The sequence below is a fragment of the Rutilus rutilus genome (assembly GCF_951802725.1).
Source record: "Rutilus rutilus genome assembly, chromosome: 2".
Classification (NCBI taxonomy): Eukaryota; Metazoa; Chordata; class Actinopteri; order Cypriniformes; family Leuciscidae; genus Rutilus; species Rutilus rutilus.
In genome coordinates this window covers 59,726,232-59,749,165 of record NC_140210.1, presented here as the reverse complement: position 1 = coordinate 59,749,165, position 22,934 = coordinate 59,726,232, and the positions used below count along the sequence as shown (strand labels likewise).

General features: G+C 41.1%; 1 protein-coding gene across 4 annotated transcripts; it reads right to left on the bottom strand.

Annotated features, from left to right (window-relative positions):
• Positions 1-4,456: 4,456 nt before the first annotated feature.
• On the bottom strand, positions 4,457-22,640 carry LOC311286257 (protein NLRC3-like). Of its 4 annotated transcripts, none has more exons than XM_084402388.1 (5): positions 22,593-22,640; positions 18,982-19,109; positions 18,222-18,344; positions 17,985-18,107; positions 4,457-7,455 (listed from the first exon to the last, which is right to left on the bottom strand). In XM_084402388.1, the coding sequence occupies exons 2-5, from the start codon at positions 19,089-19,091 to the stop codon at positions 5,649-5,651; spliced, it is 2,163 nt and encodes a 720-aa protein (XP_084258514.1). In that variant the 5' UTR covers positions 19,092-19,109; positions 22,593-22,640; the 3' UTR covers positions 4,457-5,648. The 4 variants fall into 4 exon arrangements, with proteins under 4 accessions (XP_084258514.1, XP_084258515.1, XP_084258516.1 ...); XM_084402389.1 differs by having other exon boundaries at positions 17,985-18,098; XM_084402390.1 differs by having other exon boundaries at positions 17,985-18,095.
• Between the last annotated feature and the right edge of the window lie 294 nt (positions 22,641-22,934).

Genomic DNA, 22,934 nt, shown 5'->3' with positions numbered 1-22,934 from the left:
GTTCAACAAAGGATCTTACGGAAGAGTTGATGAGAGTTTAAGTGAGCTCTTGGTGGTTTGAAGAGTATGTAAGCATACACGCCGGACGATGGAAAGGTCAGCACAAACATAAGCAAGAGCAAAAGTCACTGCAAAAGCAAGGCAAAAAGCAACGCATTGCTGCTTGTCATTGGATTATATAAGCGTGTCCATCCGACCCGTCCTTCCGAGTGTGACAGCCAATCAGATATTGTCTTGGGCGGGACCGTTCTCCGGTTCTTGCATGTCATTAGCGTAATGTCCACGTGATCGCGTGTGCCCAAACTCCTGAGAGTTTAGTTAAACGCTTTAATAAGCCAACTTAATAGTTTAAATATGGTGCATCCTACACACATCTACTTTATATCAAAATTCTAGAAATCATTTACCCATCAAGTAGGTACCAAAATACATATATTTCCCATAGTTGAGGTGGAAGTAAATAAGGGTTTAGCTGTGATAAGTGTTTAACACACAAAATTAACTTGGGTAATATAAAGCATACATAATACAGAGGATACACATGTATGAGGCAACTTCTGGTGATTAGTTCCTATAACTGAGGTAGAAACCCCTACGAATAGGCTGTAATAAAGGTTAAACAAACAGAAAGAACTCCACGGGTTATATAAAACATACATGATACTTAAGATATATGTGAGGTAAATACTGGTGATCAGTTCAGCTTATTGAAAGCAACTTTGAGACCGTTGTTTGTATTAAACCACAAGTGGGTTAATTTCAGTCTATTGGTTTTGGAGACAAAAGTCTCTGGAATTTACAGCTGCAGAAAGGAGGTGTCCCCTGATTTAAGGTTTGTGGTGATTCCGGGCCATGGGAATGCCTTAGCATCCTTCGTTTCCTGATAAGGCTGTGGATTTATGCATTGGGGTCACCACAGGGTTTCTTGGCCATTTGGTCTTAAGTTTGGGGAACAAAGAGAAATCTTTTCCTGCTGTCCTGGCATCGCTGGTATGAGATTAGACAGGCACAAAAAGGGAAAGGGGGGTGACATCTCCTTTAGCCATCTCGGCACCATGACTGTGTTTTATGACTTACTAATGGTTCAATGGGGAATCGTTCCGAACTGTGGAATGTGGTGTTGGGTTCCTTTAATGAAATTATCCTGTTCACGGATAATCCTACATGGCTTAGATGGGCAGTAGATGTCAAGTGGTGGGGCTGAACATTGAAAGACTGGTATGCCGACTGGACATAACACCAGGCAATGGTTGATTTGGCAGTGTATAGGCTCGGAGCATGGGGTTATACGAGGCTGGTATTGAGATGTGTCAGGAGACTGCCCGTGGCCGTGTAAGAGTGGCAGGGCTTACAGGAGGAGGAGAAGGAAGCTGCTGCTGAGGGGGAAGAGGAGGGGGCCAATGGTCGCCTGTAGTCTGACGGACTTGTGCTGATACTCCTGGTTGACGGTCAAGGTTATCAGGGCAAGGGGATGATGAGCAAGACTGTGAGGAGGGGGTGCTACTTCTAAGCATGCACTGCTGGATTAATCTACCCTGATTTCTTCTTCTATCGGAGCACAGTCTGAGTGTCAGGAATGGGAGCCACTGGAGGCATGTGGGTGTTCAGCATCAGGGGTTTGCTCTCTCTCTGATGAGACAGGCGAGTGATGTCAGGACCACCCGTCAGCCCAACTGCGGATCCAATGGTGTGGGCGAAGGTATAATTCGTGTATGTCTTTTCAGCGCTTCACTGAAGTTCACTTAATGTATTAGAATTTAGTTTCAATAGTACTTAAGCTCCGCACTTAATCTGACTCCAATTTTAAATAATTATCAAATTTGGATCGTGTTTCTAATTAGGAACTAATAATATTAGGGGTGTAACGATTCGTTTTAACAACGATACGATTCGTATCGCGATTCGTGGTTGTCGATACGATTCAAGGACGATATTGGTTCATTTAGAACGATACGATCCGAAACGATTCAGTGACTTGAAATCGATTCAGTGACTTTTTAGCCAAAAATTCTTGAAAGGGAATCAGGTATCAATTAATTATGCGCGCACGCTACGAGCACAGTATACGATGACAGGACATGAGATTTCGTTTTTCTGAGGTGAGAGACTTTATTTCGTTAAAAGTTATGAAAATAATGATAGAATAATGACACGGACATATAGCCTGACAACATCATCTGACCGCAGATACTGAATCTGGACAACACGTTTTTTTTCTAATTTAAAACGTAACGACGTTGCATGCTTGTAGTTTATTTTGTGCTTTATATATAGGCTAGTGAAACGATATAAGCCTGCAGCGCGCGCCACCGCATTTGCGCATGCAATTGAAGAGTGCGCGCTACTGCAGTATAGCGGCTGAGAGGACAGGAAAGTCCGTTTTTCTGAGGTGAGAGACTTTGCGCTGCTGCTGGCGCGTCATGCATGGCGATCACGTCACAGATAGGCAGACTGAATCGAGTAACGTTTAACGCCTTTATCATTAAAAGTGCTAAAAAAAAAACATCCTTATAAAGTCTGACGTGCTGAAATCCAATGCGTTATTTCATAGTATCGATACAATCGATTCATTACCTTTTAAAACGATGTTAGATCGATATATGTCTAGATCGATATAACTGGCCGAGCACAGATCGATGTAGTTGGATCATTAAGAATATGAATCGATACATCGATGTAGTTGATGAATCGTTACACCCCTAAATAATATATATTGGTTATTGATTAATTTAGATATTTAAAGTAGTCATAACCTAGTATTACCTTGGATACCCACGCTCTATTATAGTCTTTCAGGCCCTTCTAAATAAGAAAAGTGGAAAAATAATAAACACAGAGCTCCTCTGACCCTTATTTCTGAAGGCATTATTGTCTCGCGAGATCTGATGCGATATTTTGGCTGTCGTGGACGGTCATTGTAATAATGCAAATGAGGGGCGCGTTGATTGGTGGCAGGAAGGAGGGGGGTTGACACCGCAGGTAACGCTTCAGCATATCATTCCAAAATGACATCATGGCGCAAGTTGTGAATGAACCCGACCCCGGCCGCGACCTACGGGATTCAACCGTATATGTGTGAGCCAGACTCTGAACCTGAGCTGGAAAGGGAAGATGTAGAGTCGATGGATGGACGTCTACATCAAGATGTCTCTGAATGGTAAAGACAATCATTTTGACTGAGACATACATTATACCTTTTATTTAATGTAGATTACATTAACGGAGATGTAGTCTTTTTTTATCAGCTTAGTGGTTATTGAGATCAACGTTTGCTATCATGTGGTGTTTTTGCCTTGTTTCAGGTTGTGGTTTTTTAGACATTCAATATTTTTCTTCTACAGACAAGTAACGTGATCTTTTTCTTTATGCTTATTATTACTTGACTGTTTGTTTTATTTATCTATCCTTATCTATTCTATAAAAAAATCAATACAATTATATGTTGTCATAGTTATATAATATACAATTCTTCGCCTGATATTGCCCCAAATTTGTGAACGATTCCGGCGTAAAATGATTAGCACAGACACCTAACGTTAAGCCAGTGGGAAGGGTTGTAGGAACCGCGTCATTAAAAATGAATTTAATCCACTGGTCCCTGACAGCTTGGTCCATTCTTGGGAGAGAAAACACATTTACATGTTGATTCTGGCAGTCAACAACAGAGCAACTCACGTGTGCACTACGTTTCTGCATCTTTCGTGACTGAATATGAGGGGGAGAGGGGCAGGGCGGGCTTCCTGCAGCATAGGTCTGCGGTTTCCTGTAGCTCAAACAGTAGAGCGTTGGCGCTAGCAACGCCAAGGTCATGGGTTCGATTCCCAGGGAAAGCAAGAACTGATAAAATGTAAAAATGTGTACCTTGAATGCAATGTAAGTCGCTTTGGATAAAAGCGTCTGCCAAATGCATAAATGTAAATGTAAATGTAAATGTGTCCATATATGGTATATCCTGCCCCGTCTTGACGTCAAGTCGGGGCAGAAATAAAAATCTCGTATTTGAGTGCGCGTGCACGTGGGGTGGTTTACGAACCCAGGGGTAAACAAACGCTTCACTTTTAAATATCGGCTTCCCGGCCAGTGTATAATCGTTAGGCAATCATAACATACATTGATTCTCGTGGAAAAGTGAAAATTACAGGTCATGACTCCTTTAATTATTCTGGGTATCCCATACTTTCAATTATCCGTTCATTCGGCACCCAATGCCGCACAGAGTCACACGCCCCGGGTTACGTGGATCTCACAGACACAATCGTGCCAGTCTGATTTTGGTCAGAGGGTGTAGAGTTAGCTAATACCTCTTTAGACAGTTGCCTACTGCTCATTTGTACAAAAAAAGTGTAGTTTACTAAGCCACTTCCATACAACCTGCCAAGTCAGTGATAGACAGATATCAAATATAACATTTTATTTGTTAGGTAAAAATGTATCATGCCAATTACACACGTCGAGTAAGAGTAAGAGTAAGAGTAAGAAATGCCAGAGACACACAGGGGTGTACGTTTTCTGAGTGCAGAAACTCAAGACAGCACTGTGTTGGGCTTTTCTGGATACAGATTCCCAAATGACTGCTCTGCTACCCTTCTGAAAACAGTGTGCGAGTACCGAATTTAATTCTCTTTTGCCTCTTCTAGCGCTGGAATGGTTTAAAACTGATTGAATGTGTAAACTAGCAAGACAAAACATGTGCAAATTAAAAACTTTCAGTCTATGGCGGTTAAACTTGAAATTAATCCACAAATCAAATGAATGCTGAACCGCGGGGCCTGGTCCGTACGGATCACGGATCCACAACGATCCGTTTAACCCCAAGAATTCTAACCTGCGAATAAAACCTCCAATTGCGATTAATTTTCTCTGCCACGATGGATTCGCCATTTTAATTAAACAGCTTTAAATTCCTTCTTTATTGTCCACCAGAAACTCTCTCTCTGACATAAGTAGCTCTTGCCGATAAAGGAAATAAACTTAAATGTAAAATGACGTAAAATATCAGCTGTCGTTATAAACTGCTACATAGAGAGACCATTACTGATCAAGCAAACATTGCGGCAGCATGTGCATATTTCATAAGCCTGGAAATATATTTTAAGTTTAATTTAAAGGTATGAATAGTATAAATTAATCAATTATCTCCTCTCTTGACAGCGCCGCCCTGTCCGTTTGAGTGCCACCCAGTATGTGGAGCAGGGCTGGAAAAATTATCAAGAGACAGGGATAACGGACGCTCACCTCATCACCACTGCCATTAAATAATAAATGTATTCCTCTCTTCTTTTCTTTGTCTAACATCGAGGTGAGATGAGTGACGGATCCTCGTCCCGGACTTGATAGCAGGCCCTCACACTCTGCCGGCTCAATGCACTTTATTTTTCATTTTTATCTGTAATAAACACCTGATACCTGAAAACACACTTATTGTTTCTGTCTTTGTTCAATCAGCCACATATTTTATCGTAGGTGCACTTTATTTTATTCCCTGTAAATTTAAAATTAATCCCAAATTAATATTTATATATAAATTGAAAGTTATGGAGCAACAGGACTAAAGTTAATCCATCCTAAATATAAACTTGCTTATTTTTAAACAAGGTTTAAAGTTTGGTGCAACAGAATTATTACATAATCATTGATTTAATCTAGATTTAAGATGAATCCTTCTTGGTGCAACGCAACCTATCAAACTCCTTTTTTATACTCCAAAAGACTGCTGTACTGACAATGTTGCGCATGACTTTTGAGCAGTGTTTGTCTGATTTTATAAACTCATCAGTGTCTCTGCCCAGAGTCTGATCTTTCACTTCCAGCAGACAGAGGAACAGACTGATGGATTGATGGAAGAGATGAAACATATTATTATAACCATCTGGATCTTTGATCTTCTGTTTAATGTACTGTGTGGTTTCTCTGATGCTCTCTGAGCTGTTCTCTGTGTGTGTCAGTAGATACTGTAAGAGTCTCTGATTGGACTCCAGTGAGACGCCCAGCAGGAACCGCAGGAACAGATCCAGCCGTCCATTCTTAGTCCAGCGGGCTTTATCTACTGCTGATGTTAGTAGATCATACAGAGAGACTTCATCAGACCTGAATACATCCAGAAGCTGCAGTGGTTCCTTGTTCTTCATTAAATAGCAGTAAAACACATAGAAAGCAGCGAGAAACTCCTGAACGCTCAGATGAATGAAGCTGTAGACTTTCCTCTGATGAATCACAGATTCCTCCTTAAAGATCTCAGTGCAAATCCCAGAATGCACTGAGGCGTCAGTGACGTCTATGCCGCTCTCAATCAGGTCCTCCTCATTGAACATCACATTGCCCTTCATCAGCTGATGGAAAGCCACTCCAGCAAGTTTCACAATCATTTCTCTGTTGGACTGCAGGAGTTTCTCTGGATCTCTCTCTTCATACTTCTGATTCCTGATGTTGATCTGAATCAGCAGGAAGTGGATGTACATTTCAGTCAGAGTTTGAGGGATTTCTGCACTCAGATCTTCTTCCAGGAGCTTCTGAAGCACAGTGGAGGAGATCCAGCAGAAGGCGGGTACGCGGCACATGATGTGGAGGCTTTCTGTTCTTCTGATGTGTGAGATGATTCTGCTGGCTTGATGCTCATCACTGATTCTCTTCCTGAAATATTCCTCCTTCTGAGGCTCATTGAATCCCTGAATCTCTGTCAGACGGTGGATGTATTCGGAGGGGATCTGATTGGCTGCTGCTGGTCTGGAGGTGATCCAGATGAGAGCCGAGGGAAGCAGATCTCCTTTCATGAGCTTTGACATCAACACACCCACTGATGAAGTCTCAGTCACATCAGAAACTTCCTGAGCGTCTGAAAACATCAGTGTGATTCTGCTTTCATCCAGACCATCAAAGATGAACACAACTTTACACTCCTCATAAATCTTTGAGTCCAGATCTTGAAGTTCAGGATGAAAGTCCAGCAGAAGTCTGTGAAGACTGTACTGATGATCTCGGATCAAGTTCAGCTCTCGAAATGGAAGCACAAACATGAAATCTACATCCTGATTGTCTTTTCCCTCGGCCCAGTCCAGAATGAACTTCTGCACAGAGACGGTTTTCCCGATTCCAGCGATGCCTTTAGTGAGAACAGTCTTGATCTGCTCTTTCTCCTCGCGTCCTGGTTCAGGAGAGGCTTTAAAGATGTCATTGCAGTAGATTGGAGGGGCTTGTGAGAGTTGCAATCTGTCTTTTGTCTCCATCTGTAAAACCTCATGTGCTTCATTCACTCCTTCTCTCTCTCCCTCTGTGATGTAGAGCTGTGTGTAGATCCTGTTCAGGAGGGTTTCATTCCCTTGGAGTTTCAGTCCCTCAAATAATCTCTCATACTTGTTCTTCATGCTGGCTTTGTGTCTGTGTTTGACTCTCTGTAGTTCATCCTTCACTGGTTGAGGAAAATCCTGGTCTCCAGTCTGATCATCTCTATACACACTGCTGAAACAATAAAAAAAAAATGAAGGATTTAATGTATGAATTAAATCAAAATGTAAATAATATAGTAAATCAAACAGATGTCAAGCTTGTATTTTCTGAATAATTGTCTTACATTTCAGTTGGTCCATAGATTTAAGTTGAAATCAAAAATTACACAGTCCAGGTAATATATGAAAATCGGCACTTTATTATTAAAGCATGAAACTTGGTAAACTGGTAAACAGTTTGGGGCCCTGACCATTTTCAGAAATGGAGCCATCACAAAAAAAACCTTGTGGCGGAAATGGTGGCCATTTTGCTTTATGCCATAACCAAATTATGTATTTTGATGTATTATATCTCCTGAACCAAACATGATAACATGGAAAATGTCTGCCCCTATTATTTGATGGTCAAGGATTACAATGATAATTACATATAAAACATCATAAACTGTTCAGGTGAACAGTTAATTTTTAATTCAGTGGCGTTGTGAGACATTTACATTTATTCATTTAGCAGACGCTTTTATCCAAAGCGACTTACAAATGAGAACAATAGAAGCAGTTAAACTAACAGTACAACAATAGCACAACAATATGCTATGCTATACAATATGCTATACAAAGTGCTATGACCCTTCTCAGAATAATCTAACGCAGATTTTTTTTTTTTTTAAATGTATGTTATAGACCAGAATAGAATAGAGTAGTAGAGAAAGTGTTAGTCAAGTCAAGTCATCTTCATTTATATAGCGCTTTTAACAATGTAGATTGTTTCAAAGCAGCTTCACAGAGATAAACGTATAATTTAAGGTAACAGAGATTGTTTTGGCTTTATAGCGGTTCTTTAATAATGTTAGCATTACTGGATCAAGTGCTGTCGAAAAAGAAGTGTCTTCAGCCATTTCTTGAAAGTGGCTATGGACTCAGCAGCTCTGGTTGAGTTAGGCAGATCAATCCTCCAGCAGGGAACAGTCCAGGTGAAGGTCAGATAATGTGATTTTGTGCCTCTTTGAGATGGCACCACAAGACGTCGTTCACTTGCAGAGCGCAAGTTCCTGGATGGCACATAAGTCTGAAGTAAAGAGTTAAAGTAAAAGGGAGCAGAACCAGTGGTTGTTCTGTAGGCAAACGTCAGTGACTTGAATTTGATGCAAGCGGCAACTGGCAACCAGTGCAATTTTTTGAGGAGAGGAGTGACGTGCCCTTTTCGGCTCGTTAAAGACCACTCTAGCTGCGGCGTTCTGGATCAGTTGCAGAGGTTTGACCCTGCATGCTGGAAGACCAGCCAGGAGAGCGTTACAATAGTCAAGTCTGGATAAAACTAACGCTTGGACAAGGAGTTGAGTAGCATGTTCTGATAGGAAGCGGCCTGATCCTCCTAATGTTGTACAAGGCAAATCTACATGACCGGGCAGTTCTAGCAATGTGGTCTGTGAAGTTCAATTGATCATCAATTACCACACCAAGGTTCCTGGCTGACCTAGATGGAGTTATAGATGTATAGAGTCTAGCTGAATGGTGAAGTTGTGGTGAAGTGTTGGGTTGGCCGGGACCACGAGTAGCTCTGTCTTCGCAAGGTTTAGTTGAAGGTGATGGTCCTTCTTCCAGCCAGAAATGTCTGTCAGGCAGGCTGAGATACGATCGGCTACCGTCAGATCGTCGGGCTGGAATGAGAGGTAGAGTTGTGTGTCATCAGCGTAGCAGTGATAGGAAAAGCCATGTGTCTGAATCACAGATCCGAGTGATGTCATGTAGATGGAGAAGAGAAGTGGTCCAAGCACTGAGCCCTGAGGCACTCCAGTAGCTAGATGTTGGGTCTCAGACACCACGCCCCTCCACGATACCCTAAAGGACCCACCTGAGAGGTAAGACTTGAACCATTGGAGTGCGGTTCCCGAGATGCCCTTCATCTTTAGGGTTGACAGGAGGATCTGGTGGTTAACTGTGTCAAAGGCAGCAGACAGATCCAGCAGGATGAGAACTGAGGATTTGGAAGCTGCTCTTGCCAGTCTCAGAACTCCAATTACTGAGAGCAGGGCAGTCTCAGTTGAGTGTCCGCTTTTAAAACCAGACTGATTGTTGTCCAAGAGGTTGTTCTGTGTAAGGAAGGAAGAGATCTGGTTGAAAACAACTCGTTCAAATGTTTTCGCGACGAATGGAAGGAGAGATACCGGTCTGTAATTCTCCAGATGTGCTGGATTTAGAGTGGGTTTCTTAAGCAGTGGGGTTATACGAGCTTGCTTAAATGCTGTGGGAAAGGTACCAGTGTGAATAGAGGTGTTTATGATGTGTGTGAGTGTGGGTACAACCAAGGATGAAATAGCTTGAAGCAGGTTAGTTGGGAATAGGATCAAGCGGACAGGTGGTAGGGCGTTTGGAAAGGAGGAGATTGGAGACTTCTGCCTCTGAAAGTAGAGAGAAGGAGGGTAAGGATTACAATGAAAGGAGAAGGATTACAATGAAATCGCAGTATCTAACTGTGTCCTGTAAGATTGACCAGTAGAACACATTTCCTGGCCAGCCTTTCATGCCAATCGGCTGCAACGAAAGGAGCTCCCTCCTGCAATCTTAGCTCAACTTCCCCAATATTCTGATAACTCCAAATCAGTGGCCATGAATCATCATGCAATGAATGTCATCAATCAAGCAGTACAGAGGGTAAATACAGAACAAGTAGGCTAACCATTGTCCCTGTGAACCAGCCTCGGTACAGCATAGCCAAACAAATACAGTTGAGTTGGCCCTTTACACATGGAGAAGATAATTTTGTCAGTGTCTTAGGAAGACTGCATTTTGAGGTGGCGGGTCTCAAGATACTAGGAGACTGGCTAGAAGGTAGTGGTTGGGTGGAAGCCTTTGGTCAAGCCAATATAGCTACCCATGGAGTTGCAGAGTCCTTCCGGAAAGCATCCCATGTCACACGGACAATGTGTGCACATCAAGCAACTGCCAGTAATCTCCACATCCTGATGTCAAAATCCTACAACCAGTACACTGAATCAAGACTATCTGCTGGTCTGCTTGTCACCATTGACAACTGGTGTACCACGAGACAGCAAGAAAGTCCTCAGTTTCTGTTTTGGCACAGTGCCCTGTAGATGGAGATCATTGTCTAGTCATTTGTAAGATCCCTGCGTGAGGCTAACTTCAGTCTCTCTGTTGATAGCATGACAAAGCTTGTCCCATGGTGCTTCAGCCTTGACCACACAAATTATGCACGCTGGTTGCCTGTTCATGTTAAAGACATGGTGGGTCTATCTAAAACCAACCCAGGTGTGGCAAAGGAAAAAAGAAAAAAAGGGTTTTCAACAATGGCTATAGATCAAGAGCATCAGCAAAACAATGTTCATGTGAAGGGAGATGGAGGAGCAGTTGGTCTGATACAAAACCAGGATTCCCTCACTGTCACTGGACCAGAAGCGTCTCATCTAATTCATTAGTTTGAGAATGCCATGGAGTTCAGCAGTAAAGGTGTCTCTGAAAACAGACATCATTAACAGGCCAAAAGTGACTAGCTGAAATTCTTAAGACATGTGAGTGCATTGGTTGTGAGTGCATTGGTTGAAGTGATTGAGGAAATGGAAAACCCCTTCACAGAGGACAGCAACAACCTTCAGAAGCTGGACTCAAGAGAATTAGCAGACCAAGCTATTGTGGATGCTATTTAGGTTGCAGAGAGGATGGGCCAAAAGCGGTACAAACTCTTTGTTGCAGAGAGGACACAGGGAACAAAACCCATCACAGCCGCTCTGAAGAGGAACAAACTCTGGAGTGGATGGAAAAAACAAGTTCAAGTTGCACAGATGCTGCAAGAAAAGGATTTAAAAAGCTGCTGTTGCTAAGTACTAAGCATTCCAAAGGAGGTCATTTTGTATAGAGGAGCCCTTCAGAGTTCTCCTCTACGATTGCACCAGCAGCCAACTCAACATCGATCAAGCTCGTCTAGAGTTGTTCACAAAGTCAAGTCAAGTCACCTTTAGTTATATAGCGCTTTTTACAATACAGATAGTTTTAACACAACTTTACAGTCATACAGGAGAGTAATGGCAATAAAATGAAAAATAATAGTTCATTTATCTAATAATAATAATAATAATAATACGTTACATTTATATAGCGCTTTTCTAGGTACTTAAAGCACTTTACATATGGAAGGGGGAATCTCCTCAACCACCACCAATGTGCAGCATCCACCTGGATGATACGACGGCAGCCATATTGCGCCAAAACGCCCACCACACACCAGCTTATTGGTGGAGAGGAGACAGAGTGATGAAGCCAATCAGTATATGGGGATGATTAGGAGCCCATGATGGACAGAGGCCACTGGGCAAATTTGGTCAGGATTTTTCCCTTTTTCCGGAGGACATCCTGGGATTGTTTTAATGACCACAAGAGTCAGGACCTTGGTTTAACGTCTCATCCAAAGGACGGTGCTCTTTGACAGCATAGTGTCCCCATCACTTTACAGGGGAGTTAGGACCCACACGGACCACAGGGTGAGCACCCCCTACTGACCTCACTAACAAATCTTCCAGCAGCAACCTGGTTTTCCCAGGTCTCCCAATCCAGGTACTTCAGTGGGCAACCAGTCTTGGGCTACAGAGTAATATGGCAGCTGGTAGCTTTATAGCAGCTGTGAGAAAACAGTAATGTCATTGTCCAGCTCAGTTCAGTACTCATACAATGGTGTCAATGCAGTCAGATAAATAATACTGTTGAATATTAAATGTCCCCAACTAAGCAAGTCAGAGGTGACAGTGGCAAGGAACCAAAACTCCATCGGTGACAGAATAGAGAAAAAAAACCTTGGGAGAAACCAGGCTCAGTAGGGGGGTCAGTTCTCCTCAGGCCAAACAAACAAACACTGTATGATTATGATTCAGGAAGCATCACAGGTCAGAAGTCAGATTGGGATCGGAATATTCAAAATATTTTATCTAGTTCCATCTGGTTGAAGATCGGAGTCATCATGCCGGTATGGAGACTGGTTTGTTGAGGATCAGTGCCACTGGCTGTCGTGTTGATGAGGCCTTCACAGGGGAGACTCTAGTTGGCACAATCTCTGCTGTTACTTCAATGATGTGTTGTGGTTGTGTCTAGGCGCAGGTCCACCCTCTGATCTGGATACGGCCCGTATCTGGCTGACTACATCATGAGTTGTGGTCGTGTCTAGGTGCAGGTCCACCATCTAATCTGGATCCGGCCCGGATCCGGCTGACTACATAATGCGTTGTGGTCGTGTCTAGGAGCAGGTCCTCCATCTGATCTGGATACGGCCTGGATCCGGCTGACTACATAATGCGTTGTGGTCGTGTCTAGGAGCAGGTCCTCCATCTGATCTGGATACGGCCTGGATCCGGCTGACTACATCATGTGTTGTGGTCGTGTTTAGGCGAAGGTCCTCCATCTGATCTGGATACGGCCCGGATCCGGCTGACTACATCATGAGTTGTGGTCGTGTCTAGGTTCAGGTCCACCATCTGATCTGGATACGGCCCGGATCCGGCTGACTACATCATGTGTTGTGGTTGTGTCAAGGCGTAGGTCCACCCTCTGATCTGGATACGGCCCGGATCCGGCTGACTACATCATGAGTTGTGGTTGTGTCAAGGTGCAGGTCCACCATCTGATCTGGATACGGCCCGGATCCGGCTGACTACATCATGTGTTGTGGTCGTGTCTAGGCGCAGGTCCTCCATCTGATCTGGATACGGCCCGGATACGGCTGACTACATCATGAGTTGTGGTCGTGTCTAGGCGCAGGTCCTCCATCTGATCTGGATACGGCCCGGATCCGGCTGACTACATCATGTGTTGTGGTCGTGTCAAGGCGCAGGTCCACCATCTGATCTGGATACGGCCCGGATCCGGCTGACTACATCATGTGTTGTGGTCGTGTCAAGGCGCAGGTCCTCCATCTGATCTGGATACGGCCCGGATCCGGCTGACTACATCATGTGTTGTGGTCGTGTCAAGGCGCAGGTCCACCATCTGATCTGGATACGGCCCGGATCCGGCTGACTACATCATGTGTTGTGGTCGTGTCAAGGCGCAGGTCCTCCATCTGATCTGGATACGGCCCGGATCCGGCTGACTACATCATGTGTTGTGGTCGTGTCTAGGCGCAGGTCCTCCATCTGATCTGGATACGGCCCGGATCCGGCTGACTACATCATGTGTTGTGGTCGTGTCAAGGCGCAGGTCCACCATCTGATCTGGATACGGTCCGGATCTGGCTGACTACATCATGCGCTGTGGTCGTGTCTAGGCGCAGGTCCTCGATCTGATCTGGATACGGCCCGGATGACTACATCATGAGTTGTGGTCGTGTCTAGGTGCAGGTCCACCATCTGATCGGCTGAAAAAGCCGTTCGCCAGAGATGTGTTAAAAGATAGCGGAGTGCATTCATGATTAGGCTACCGGTATAATAATCCTCTTGGCGCCAGGTCTAAGTTAGTAATTTACTCTCTTACCTTTGTTCTTTGATTAACATTAATGACACTTTAAAGGTCCCATTCTTCGTGATCCCATGTTTCAAACTTTAGTTAGTGTGTAAAGTTGTTGTTAGAGTATAAATAATACAGTATCTGTAAAATTATAAAGCTCAAAGTTCAATGCCAAGCGAGATATTTTATTTAACAGAAGTCGCCTACAAAAAACGGCTGGATTGGACTACACCCCTCTACTTCCTTCTTTAATGACATCACTAGAACCGTTTTTTGACTAACCTCCGCCCACAGGAATACAGGCGTATTGATGGCGAACGACAGACGTGGTTGATGTTTATTTATAATCGGATACCGCAAAAGTTTAATTCGAAGTTGTTAGTTTGCTCTGTCCATTTCACCACGGACTGTTTTTCTAACCTGGGATAATATCAAGCAGACTTCTCTCAGCGTTTCATACTGACGAAGGGGGCAATTTCAGCTATATTCCAGCAAGCGGTAAGTAGTGATTTACTATGGAAGTAGCGATCAACTTCACATCGTTTCTCTTAGTAGGATGAAAATAATCTTACTTAAACTGTGATTAATATACAGATAGCGATCAAAGAACAATCCCTTTCCAATCGCCCAAGCTGTCAATCACACAGCGCGAGTTTATCTGGACACTTGCCAAAACTCGTTATGAAATCAATGACGCTGTTACACTGCACAACGAATCTCTTACTGTATTTATATACCTCATGTTTGCATTGGTGAAATCATTAGTGAGTGCAGAAACTGCGTTGCAATGATAAGATCTTTTTTCACGCGATCAACAGACTGTCATCTGCTCAATGCTCATCACTGCAACCTTTTATGTGATGGGAATAGATCTAAATGCTTAAAAAACTTCTCACGATTCGTTAATCCAGATAGCTGTAATAGTAAAAACGTATAATAGCTGTAATAGTAAAAGCTTTCCAGATAGTTCCACATGTAATGCCAGACATTTCATATGCAAGCATGTCAGCCAATCACAGCAGAGGGCGTTTACATTGAAGTCTCACAGCAGACACGCCCCTTCAAACAGAGTGTTCAAATCAGGTGATGAAATCAGGCTAGGAAAAATGCCTTTTATTTCTAAATTATAAAAAAAATTGATCTAAAAAACATACTAACATTATAAGGGCACCCCAGGAAACATTATAAAATAATAAAATTATCCATGGAATGGGACCTTTAAGACTAGCCGCTAGGGCTGGGCGATAAATCGATTTTATCGATTAATTCGAATGTGTAGCTTACGTCGATTTTTTTTTAATGAAAATCGGTTTTCTCTTTAACATTTGCCGACGCTCCCCTCTGGGCTCCCGCAGCTCCGAACGGGCTCATTCCTCCCCCCGCGCGTTTGCCATAGAGATACAAACAATATGGCAAATGAACTAGACCGCGGCAGCACAAGCACACCCGCCAAAAAACTCTCAGAATTCACCGTGAGACTCACGCAATCGTCACTTTTTACACGCTCTCTCACTACTTCACACATCCATTTTCTCACGCAGAGAAAAATCGCGAAGCAAAGAGGACACTGACCCCGACAGACAAGACCGAGAAGTAGGTTACTATTGCAATGAAACAAATTCTCAGCTCTCAGATTCTGTCGATTTAATTACGAAATTCAAACAATAAACACCGTTTTGGCGCTTGACAGATCGCTGACAGAGTTCAAACACGTGAACCGATCATCTGTTACTCTTTACTAACTTACTAGTTAATTATAGGCTAAATAAACACGAATGATCAGTAGGTATTTTGAAAGATAACGTTACAGTTCAAATTACCGAAATGAAATAAAATCGATCGATCGATCAGTGTTTTTCAACGGCGGAAAGAGGTCTATAATAACAGCTGGAGAACAATATGTCACGTAACATTAGCCTACATTTACCTCTGGAAAGCCATTTAATGACCATAGCACGTTAGTTGGACATTTAAAATAATTGCTGTAGAGAGGAGTTTTTCGCCAAATATGATAACTAGCCTATATTACATATTTATTATATTTTTACCTATATCATTAAAATATTATAATGCTGTTATAAAAAAACGCATTATTTTTTATTTGAGATGTTATTTTTAACCTTTAATAATAATACCATCTGACAGGGCTTTAAATTAACGTGTATCTACTGTACCTAGTATTTATCCAAAGGAATCAATATTGAATCAAGATCAGAATCAAATCACAAGAATTTAATTAAAATTGTGAAAGCAATAATAAAAACAGTAGCATACCAGTCATTGTACCATGTAAACATTGTGTTGTCACTAAACACTAAAAATTCTGTTTAGTTACCAAATGTTTTGACAATCACAATACACTTTATTGTGATGTACTTTTTTTTTTTTTTACGTTCCACCCCAATCCCAATCCACCCATTTCATGTTATGTTACGTTATGTTATGTTACATTTTCACTGTTTACAAAGGCAGGGCCTGCCATCATGTCTTTTTGGCTTGTTGTTTCTGATTGAACTTTAACCCCAAGGGGGAAATCCAGATCAAATCCCAGAAGGGAAAATCAAAACAAAATAAAGTTAAAACTTGTTTTGAACAATTTCTTTGTCATCTGCAGATTGATTTTAAGTAGGCTAAGGGAAGAAAAATAAATCGATTTAAATCGTAAATCGAATTTTTTGTGAAAAAATCGGGGATTTTTTTTTTAGGCCATATCGCCCAGCCCAGCCCTACTAGCCGCTACGGACAGAGACGCGATCTGACACGCGTCCCATTATCTCACAAATCTCTACATTCATTTAAGACTTTATTTAAATAATTTAAGACTGCTCTTATGAGGACACTCGACAAAACGGACATTTGGCATAATTTGTGTTATGGTTTGTTCAAGCCCGAAAGAGAACTCCATCCTGACACGCATCTATTCGCTTTTATTCGCATATTTTATTTGGCTATTATTCGCTTGATTTGGTCATGGGCCTACGCTACAATACGTTTAGAGCGCCTGCTAATGGATGAGATGTCAAACAATAAAATAAAAAACAAACGATCTAAACATAGACTGTAAAAAATGCGCAAAACATGGCACTTTAAAAACCGGATAGTTTATTTATAATTTGATTTCGGATATTTCACGTCATGTTCGAAGGCATATTCGAATATCGAATAAAAAGTGACAGCCCTAGAGCCAATGCAGTGTTGACAGAACGAGGCTAATATGGTCATACTACCTGGTTCTGGTACGAAGTCGAGCTGCTGCGTTTTGGACCAGCTGTAGTTTGTTTATTAAGCGTGCAGGGCAACCACCCATGATAGCATTACAATAATCTAGCCTTGAGGTCATGAATGCATTAACTAACTGTTGCGCATTTTTCATTGAAAGCAATGAATCTCTTCATTTACTGCTACAAACTGATAATGGTCAGAGATAAGTATGATTTAAACCATGCTAATGCAGTTCCACTAATGTCAACATAATTTTCGAGTCTATTTAAAAGAATGTTGTGGTCAATAGTATCAAATGCAGCACTAAGATCGAGTAACACTAATAGAGAGATACAACCACGATCATATGATAAGGATAAATTGGATGATTTTTTTTTGTTTGTTTGTTTGTTTTGTTTACCATATCTCATTAGATGTGACATGCTTCATATATGCTTCAAATATGAAGAAATGTATTTATCATCAGTAAACATTAATTTTGTGATCAATCACTTAAAAAAAAAACTCTCTGATTTATTTGGTTCGAAAAACCACAACTGATTCCACCCTTCTGATGGGATCAGGATAATCCTGTTTTTTTTTTAGATCAAATAGATCCCAAACCGATTTCAAAGTTTTGAAAAACCCAAAGGGCAGGTTTGATCCAGATCAAATGTAAGATCGGATTACATGCTCTGATCTTAGTTCAGAATCCCTCTTTTGTTTTTGTAAAACCCATTTCCAAGATTTGATCCAATCCGTGATCCGAAATCCCACTGGATTACTTTTGAAAAACTGGGCCCTGGAGTAATAAAATGATTACTATCTGTCTGCATTCAGTGGGGTTTTTTTTTACTCTCATAGAGCAGTTTAATCACCCACATTTATCCTCACCTGGGGTCAGAGGTCACTGGTTCATCGCTGAATTTAAGAGGAGGATCCATGGATTGATTGCTCTTCATAGACACACAGCTGGGTTCTGGAGATGAACATCTCTGACTCCCTCTGCTGGAGATACTAAGATATAATAATTTGTATACATCTTTACACTGTAAGTAAGATCATTATTTCAGATGATCTGTGATGTTGTATAAGTCTGTGTATTGTTTCCAGTACTGGACGGTGTCTCACCTGGGGTCAGAGGTCACTGGTTCATCACTGAATTTAAGAGGAGGATCCATGGATTGATTGCTCTTCATAGACACACAGCTGGGTTCTGGAGATGAAGATCTCTGACTCCCTCTGCTGGAGTTACTAAGATATAATAATTTGTATACATCTTTACACTGTAATGGCGCTTTTCCACTGCATGGTACGGCTCGGTACGGTTCGACTCGGCGCGGAATGGTTTGGCTCGCTTCGCTTTTCCACTGCGTGGTACGACTCGAATTGGTACGGCACGGTTCGGTTCGGTTCGCTTTAGCTCGTTTGCTTTTCCACTGCAGTTAGTACCGCTTCAAAGTGTGTGGGACTGATCGTTATAGTTGCGCCGCCTCTACTGCCAAGACATCATCATAAACGTGCCACATTTCAAACGCACAACACAGGAACAATGGAGCCTATCGAGTGGATGGTGTTCCTGATTCTCGGCATGTGGATGTTTTTAAATGTGGCTATTTAAATCTAGCGGGTTTAGTGTCTCGTGTCGTAAATACAATGACGCTGGTAGTGACGATTCTGTCTGACCAATCAATGATCTGCAGTGTTTTCACATCACATTTTAGTATCGGTACGGTACGTTTGGAACCTCAACAGACCAGGTACCATTTAAAGCGAGCCGTACCGTATCGTACCATGCAGTGGAAAAGCGCCATAAGTAAATAATTATTTCAGATGATCTGTGATGTTGTATAAGTCTGTGTATTGTTTCCAGTACTAGACGGTGTCTCACCTGGGGTCAGAGGTCACTGGTTCATCGCTGAATTTAAGAGGAGGATCCATGGATTGATTGCTCTTCATAGACACACAGCTGGGTTCTGGAGATGAAGATCTGACTGACATCTTCCCTTTATGGAAACACTGAGAGCATTACATTAATATTACATTTAGCAGATGCTTTAATTTGAAGTGATTTACAGTGTATTCAAGCTGTTCATTTCAGCACATGTTCCCTGCTAACATAAATAACACAACGAATTGATCATTTAAATCATAAATGGACTCAATTATATTTATCTTCTAATTTAACAGACTAGTTAGTTCACCTAAACATAGCCTTAGTGGAAATCAGTGGCGGCTGCTGGTCTTTCAAAGAGGGCAAGCTCATTTTCGGCCTACATCACAAAAATTTTCCATTTATTTATACGTAAATTCTACGTTCCTTTTCAAGAAAATGCTCTGTGACCCTGTTGTACAACTAGGCGTCTTTTCCAGTGACTTGACCAGTGTCCTCTCAATGGCCAGCAGAGCTAGGTATAATTGTATAAATGTACTAATATAATAAAGGTATAAATGTATAATTGTGTGAAATGTATTATGAAAATTGGCTAGCAATTTCGACAAGCAAATACCAAGAAATAGGTTGCAGCAGTTTGTCTTTCGACTATACTTGCAATATCCGCGATGGGACTGAGCTCGAACAGATTCCGCGGCAGCGACTTTTTATTGTATGAAATCGCTGTCAATCAAAAGGAGACGCAGCCTTTCGACAGATCCTCCAATCATCACGCAGAAGCCGGAGTCCAGGCCAGCCCACTCCTCATTCACTCCAGAGACGCCGAGCATCCGCGGGCGGGACATAATCGCAGCATTTATCCAATGTAGTAGAGGTCCTGGGTAAGATTTGTATGCAGGTCATTTGTATCGGTTTAATATTTAATTTGGTGTGTATTGTATCTATCTAACTACAGTTTGTTAGCTAGCTAGCTGCTAATGTTTTGGGGTTTTGTTTTTTTTTTTTATGGGGAAAATGTCATCACCAGACAGTACATCACAACTATGTAGATCACATAGTCTCAGACAAGTTGATGAAGTTACAGTGTCTTCATGTCATGAAGTTATACCTCACAAAGAACAGATAAGTTGGTACCAATTACTCATATTTGAAACCTTATCTTACAAAATTTCAAAAGATCGGGAGAGAGTGAGAGAACAACTTATCCATCCAGTGTCACATAGATAATACTTCATTGGACTGGGCTACAGCGGGAAACATGGTGAGATAAGCTTTAATTAATTAATTTCAATTTATCTGTGGATTATGGGGGTTAAAAAAATAGAAAAGTGACATGCCATCCTTAAGGCAACTTTTGTTTGCAACTTTTAGTTGTGCAATACAAACGGCGGAAACATTCTTGGTCAAATGTCTCAAACCATCAACGGACATGGAGACATTTGACGACCTGCGCATTGCTGCGTTCGATAGTAATGCCCTTAAGATGGACTTTGAGAAGACCGCTTCCACCTCAACTAATGCAAGAAAACATATACAAAGAGCCTATTATCAACAGAAGCTCTGGGTCCAAGCACCATTTACAGACGCCACCTCCATCTTAAATGCAGATGCTGATGGTTTTGTAAGAAAGGACAGTTTATTAGTCCCTGAGATTGTAATCTCAAAATCTGAAGGTTTGCCAGATCCCTGCTATTGTGGCAAGTGTGCACACAAGAATGGGTGTTGTTGTGTATTGAGGTGACGTCATCAACGTCATTACGTACAAAGAGGAGATAAAGGACGGATGAAGTTAAATCTGGTGTCTGTGTGGTTCGATCCGAAATATCTAGAAAGGTTACAACATTGGCGACGAGGATGTTGGAACAAGGACTCACTCGTTAGTTAAATCTGAAAGTGAGTTAGATGTGCGTCACGAGACTATTTTATCTCAGTTAAATGAAAAGTGGAGATAGGCGGCGCGCGTTAAAGATGGACGGTACTGTTGCCAAGTTCGACTGCTACAGTGATCCAGCCACGTTGGGTCCGCGGTGGACAAGACGGTTAAATGCATTTGAACTTTTTGCCGATGGAAAGGGTTTGATCCTGACTGACTTTTATTCATTTCCAGGATATGAATCCTTGATATCAACAATTCAATTTTCACTAGTTAAAATGGTAGTTATTGATATCAGGAATTAGATTTCTACTAGTAACAATGGCTATTTTTGATATCAGAAATTACATTTCCACTAGAAACAAAGCCTAATTCTTGATATCAACAATTGAATTTCAACTAGTAAAAACTATAATTCTTGATATCTGTAATTGTATTTTCACTAGTGAAATGTCACCATCTGTCATTCAAAATCAGTTGTTGATATCAAGAATTGATTTCTTACTAGTTGAAATTCCAATTTCACAGATCAGAACTACAATTCTTACTAGTAAAAACCTTTATTTTTGATATCAAGAATTCAATTGTCACTAGTTGAAATGTCTATTCTTGATATCAACAACTGAATTGCTACTAGTAACAATGTTCATTTTTGATATCAGTAATTCCATTTTCACTAGTGACAATGTTAATTTCTGATATCATGAATGTGATTGTTACTAGTAAGAAAGACATTTTAGATATCTGAAATTATACTGATATCAGAAATACATTTTCAGATATCAAAAATGAAAAATTGTACTAGTAGCAATTCAATAGTTGATATTAAGAACAGACATTTCAACTAGTGACAGTTTAATTATTGATATCAGTAATTCACATTTTTACTAGTAACAATGTAATTATTGATATCAAAAATTATATTTCTACTAGTAAGAAATCAATTCTTGATATCAACAATTGATTTTGAATGGCAGCCTATGGTGACATTTCACTAGTGAAAATATAAAGTTATCAACTATTACATTTTCGATATCAAGAATTCAATTGTTGATATCAACAATTCATATCCTGGAAGAAAAAACAAATGCAATGTAGTAAAGGTAGTGCTGATTCAAACAAAACCTGCTACAGATGCGGACAGACAGGTCATTTTGCATTAATGACCAATGAGTTTCGAAGCACTGAAAGAAACTGTTCAGAGCAGCTCCACTGAAGTCAATGGACGCTGCGTCAATGAGAAGGAGATCGAGTCAGCTGACCTGCTTTATGGAGCCGATTCTGAACTCGTCTTTGAGATGAAGGTTTTTCTTAACGCATTTTCAGTCAATAAAATGTTAATACAAAAGTAGGCTACATATTTGACCATTAATTTTTTGACATTATAGGGGAAGCCGAGCTTCCCTTGCGGTCTTAAAGAAATCCCCGCTGGTGGAAATACACGGTTTGCTATAGATAATAATTTCGATTAGAAAATCCCTGACATTCTGATGTCAAATCATGTGTCAGAGAGATGGAATATCACTTTATAACATTTCTTTAATGACTTTTCAGATGTTCATAGATCAACAGAGACGGATATCAAACTGATCCTTCTATATTTTGACTTTCACTATCCAATTCTTTTTATGGGGGTTAACGTTTTTGTTCATTTCAGATTGATAGTAGCGTTTCATATGATCTTATAAACACATATAACAACATGACACGATATTAAACGACTGACTGAACTTACCGTGATATATTATCCTCTCTTCTTTAACGTCTTATCAGAACACACCTAGAAGTTGAACTCTGAGCTGAAGAGCCGCTGAAGGACCTTTAATGAGGGACTCTATTCAGTGCCCGATTAGAAAACACACACATTCACTAGATTTGTCGCCTTAATTGTATGCAAATGACTCAATAAATCCTAATCAATTCATGTTTTAACTATGCAAATTAATTTTAAGTTATATGACATTTATTTTGGGTTTATGTGAGGATTGTTTTAAGTTCACTTAAATTAAAAGTTGTTATATTGTTGAAGCCTAATAAATGTTAAAAGATTGATAGCTTTCAATTACACTGTAATGCT

Excerpts from the sequence above, each read along its gene's own strand:
- LOC311286257 (XM_084402388.1), bottom strand. The coding sequence starts at position 19,091 with ATGTCAGTCAGATCTTCATCTCCAGAACCCAGCTGTGTGTCTATGAAG. Across the intron at positions 18,108-18,221 it reads CCAGTGACCTCTGACCCCAG|TATCTCCAGCAGAGGGAGTC; the intron begins GTGAGACACCGT and ends ATTATATCTTAG. Across the intron at positions 7,456-17,984 it reads CCAGTGACCTCTGACCCCAG|CAGTGTGTATAGAGATGATC; the intron begins GTGAGGATAAAT and ends TTATTGTTTCAG.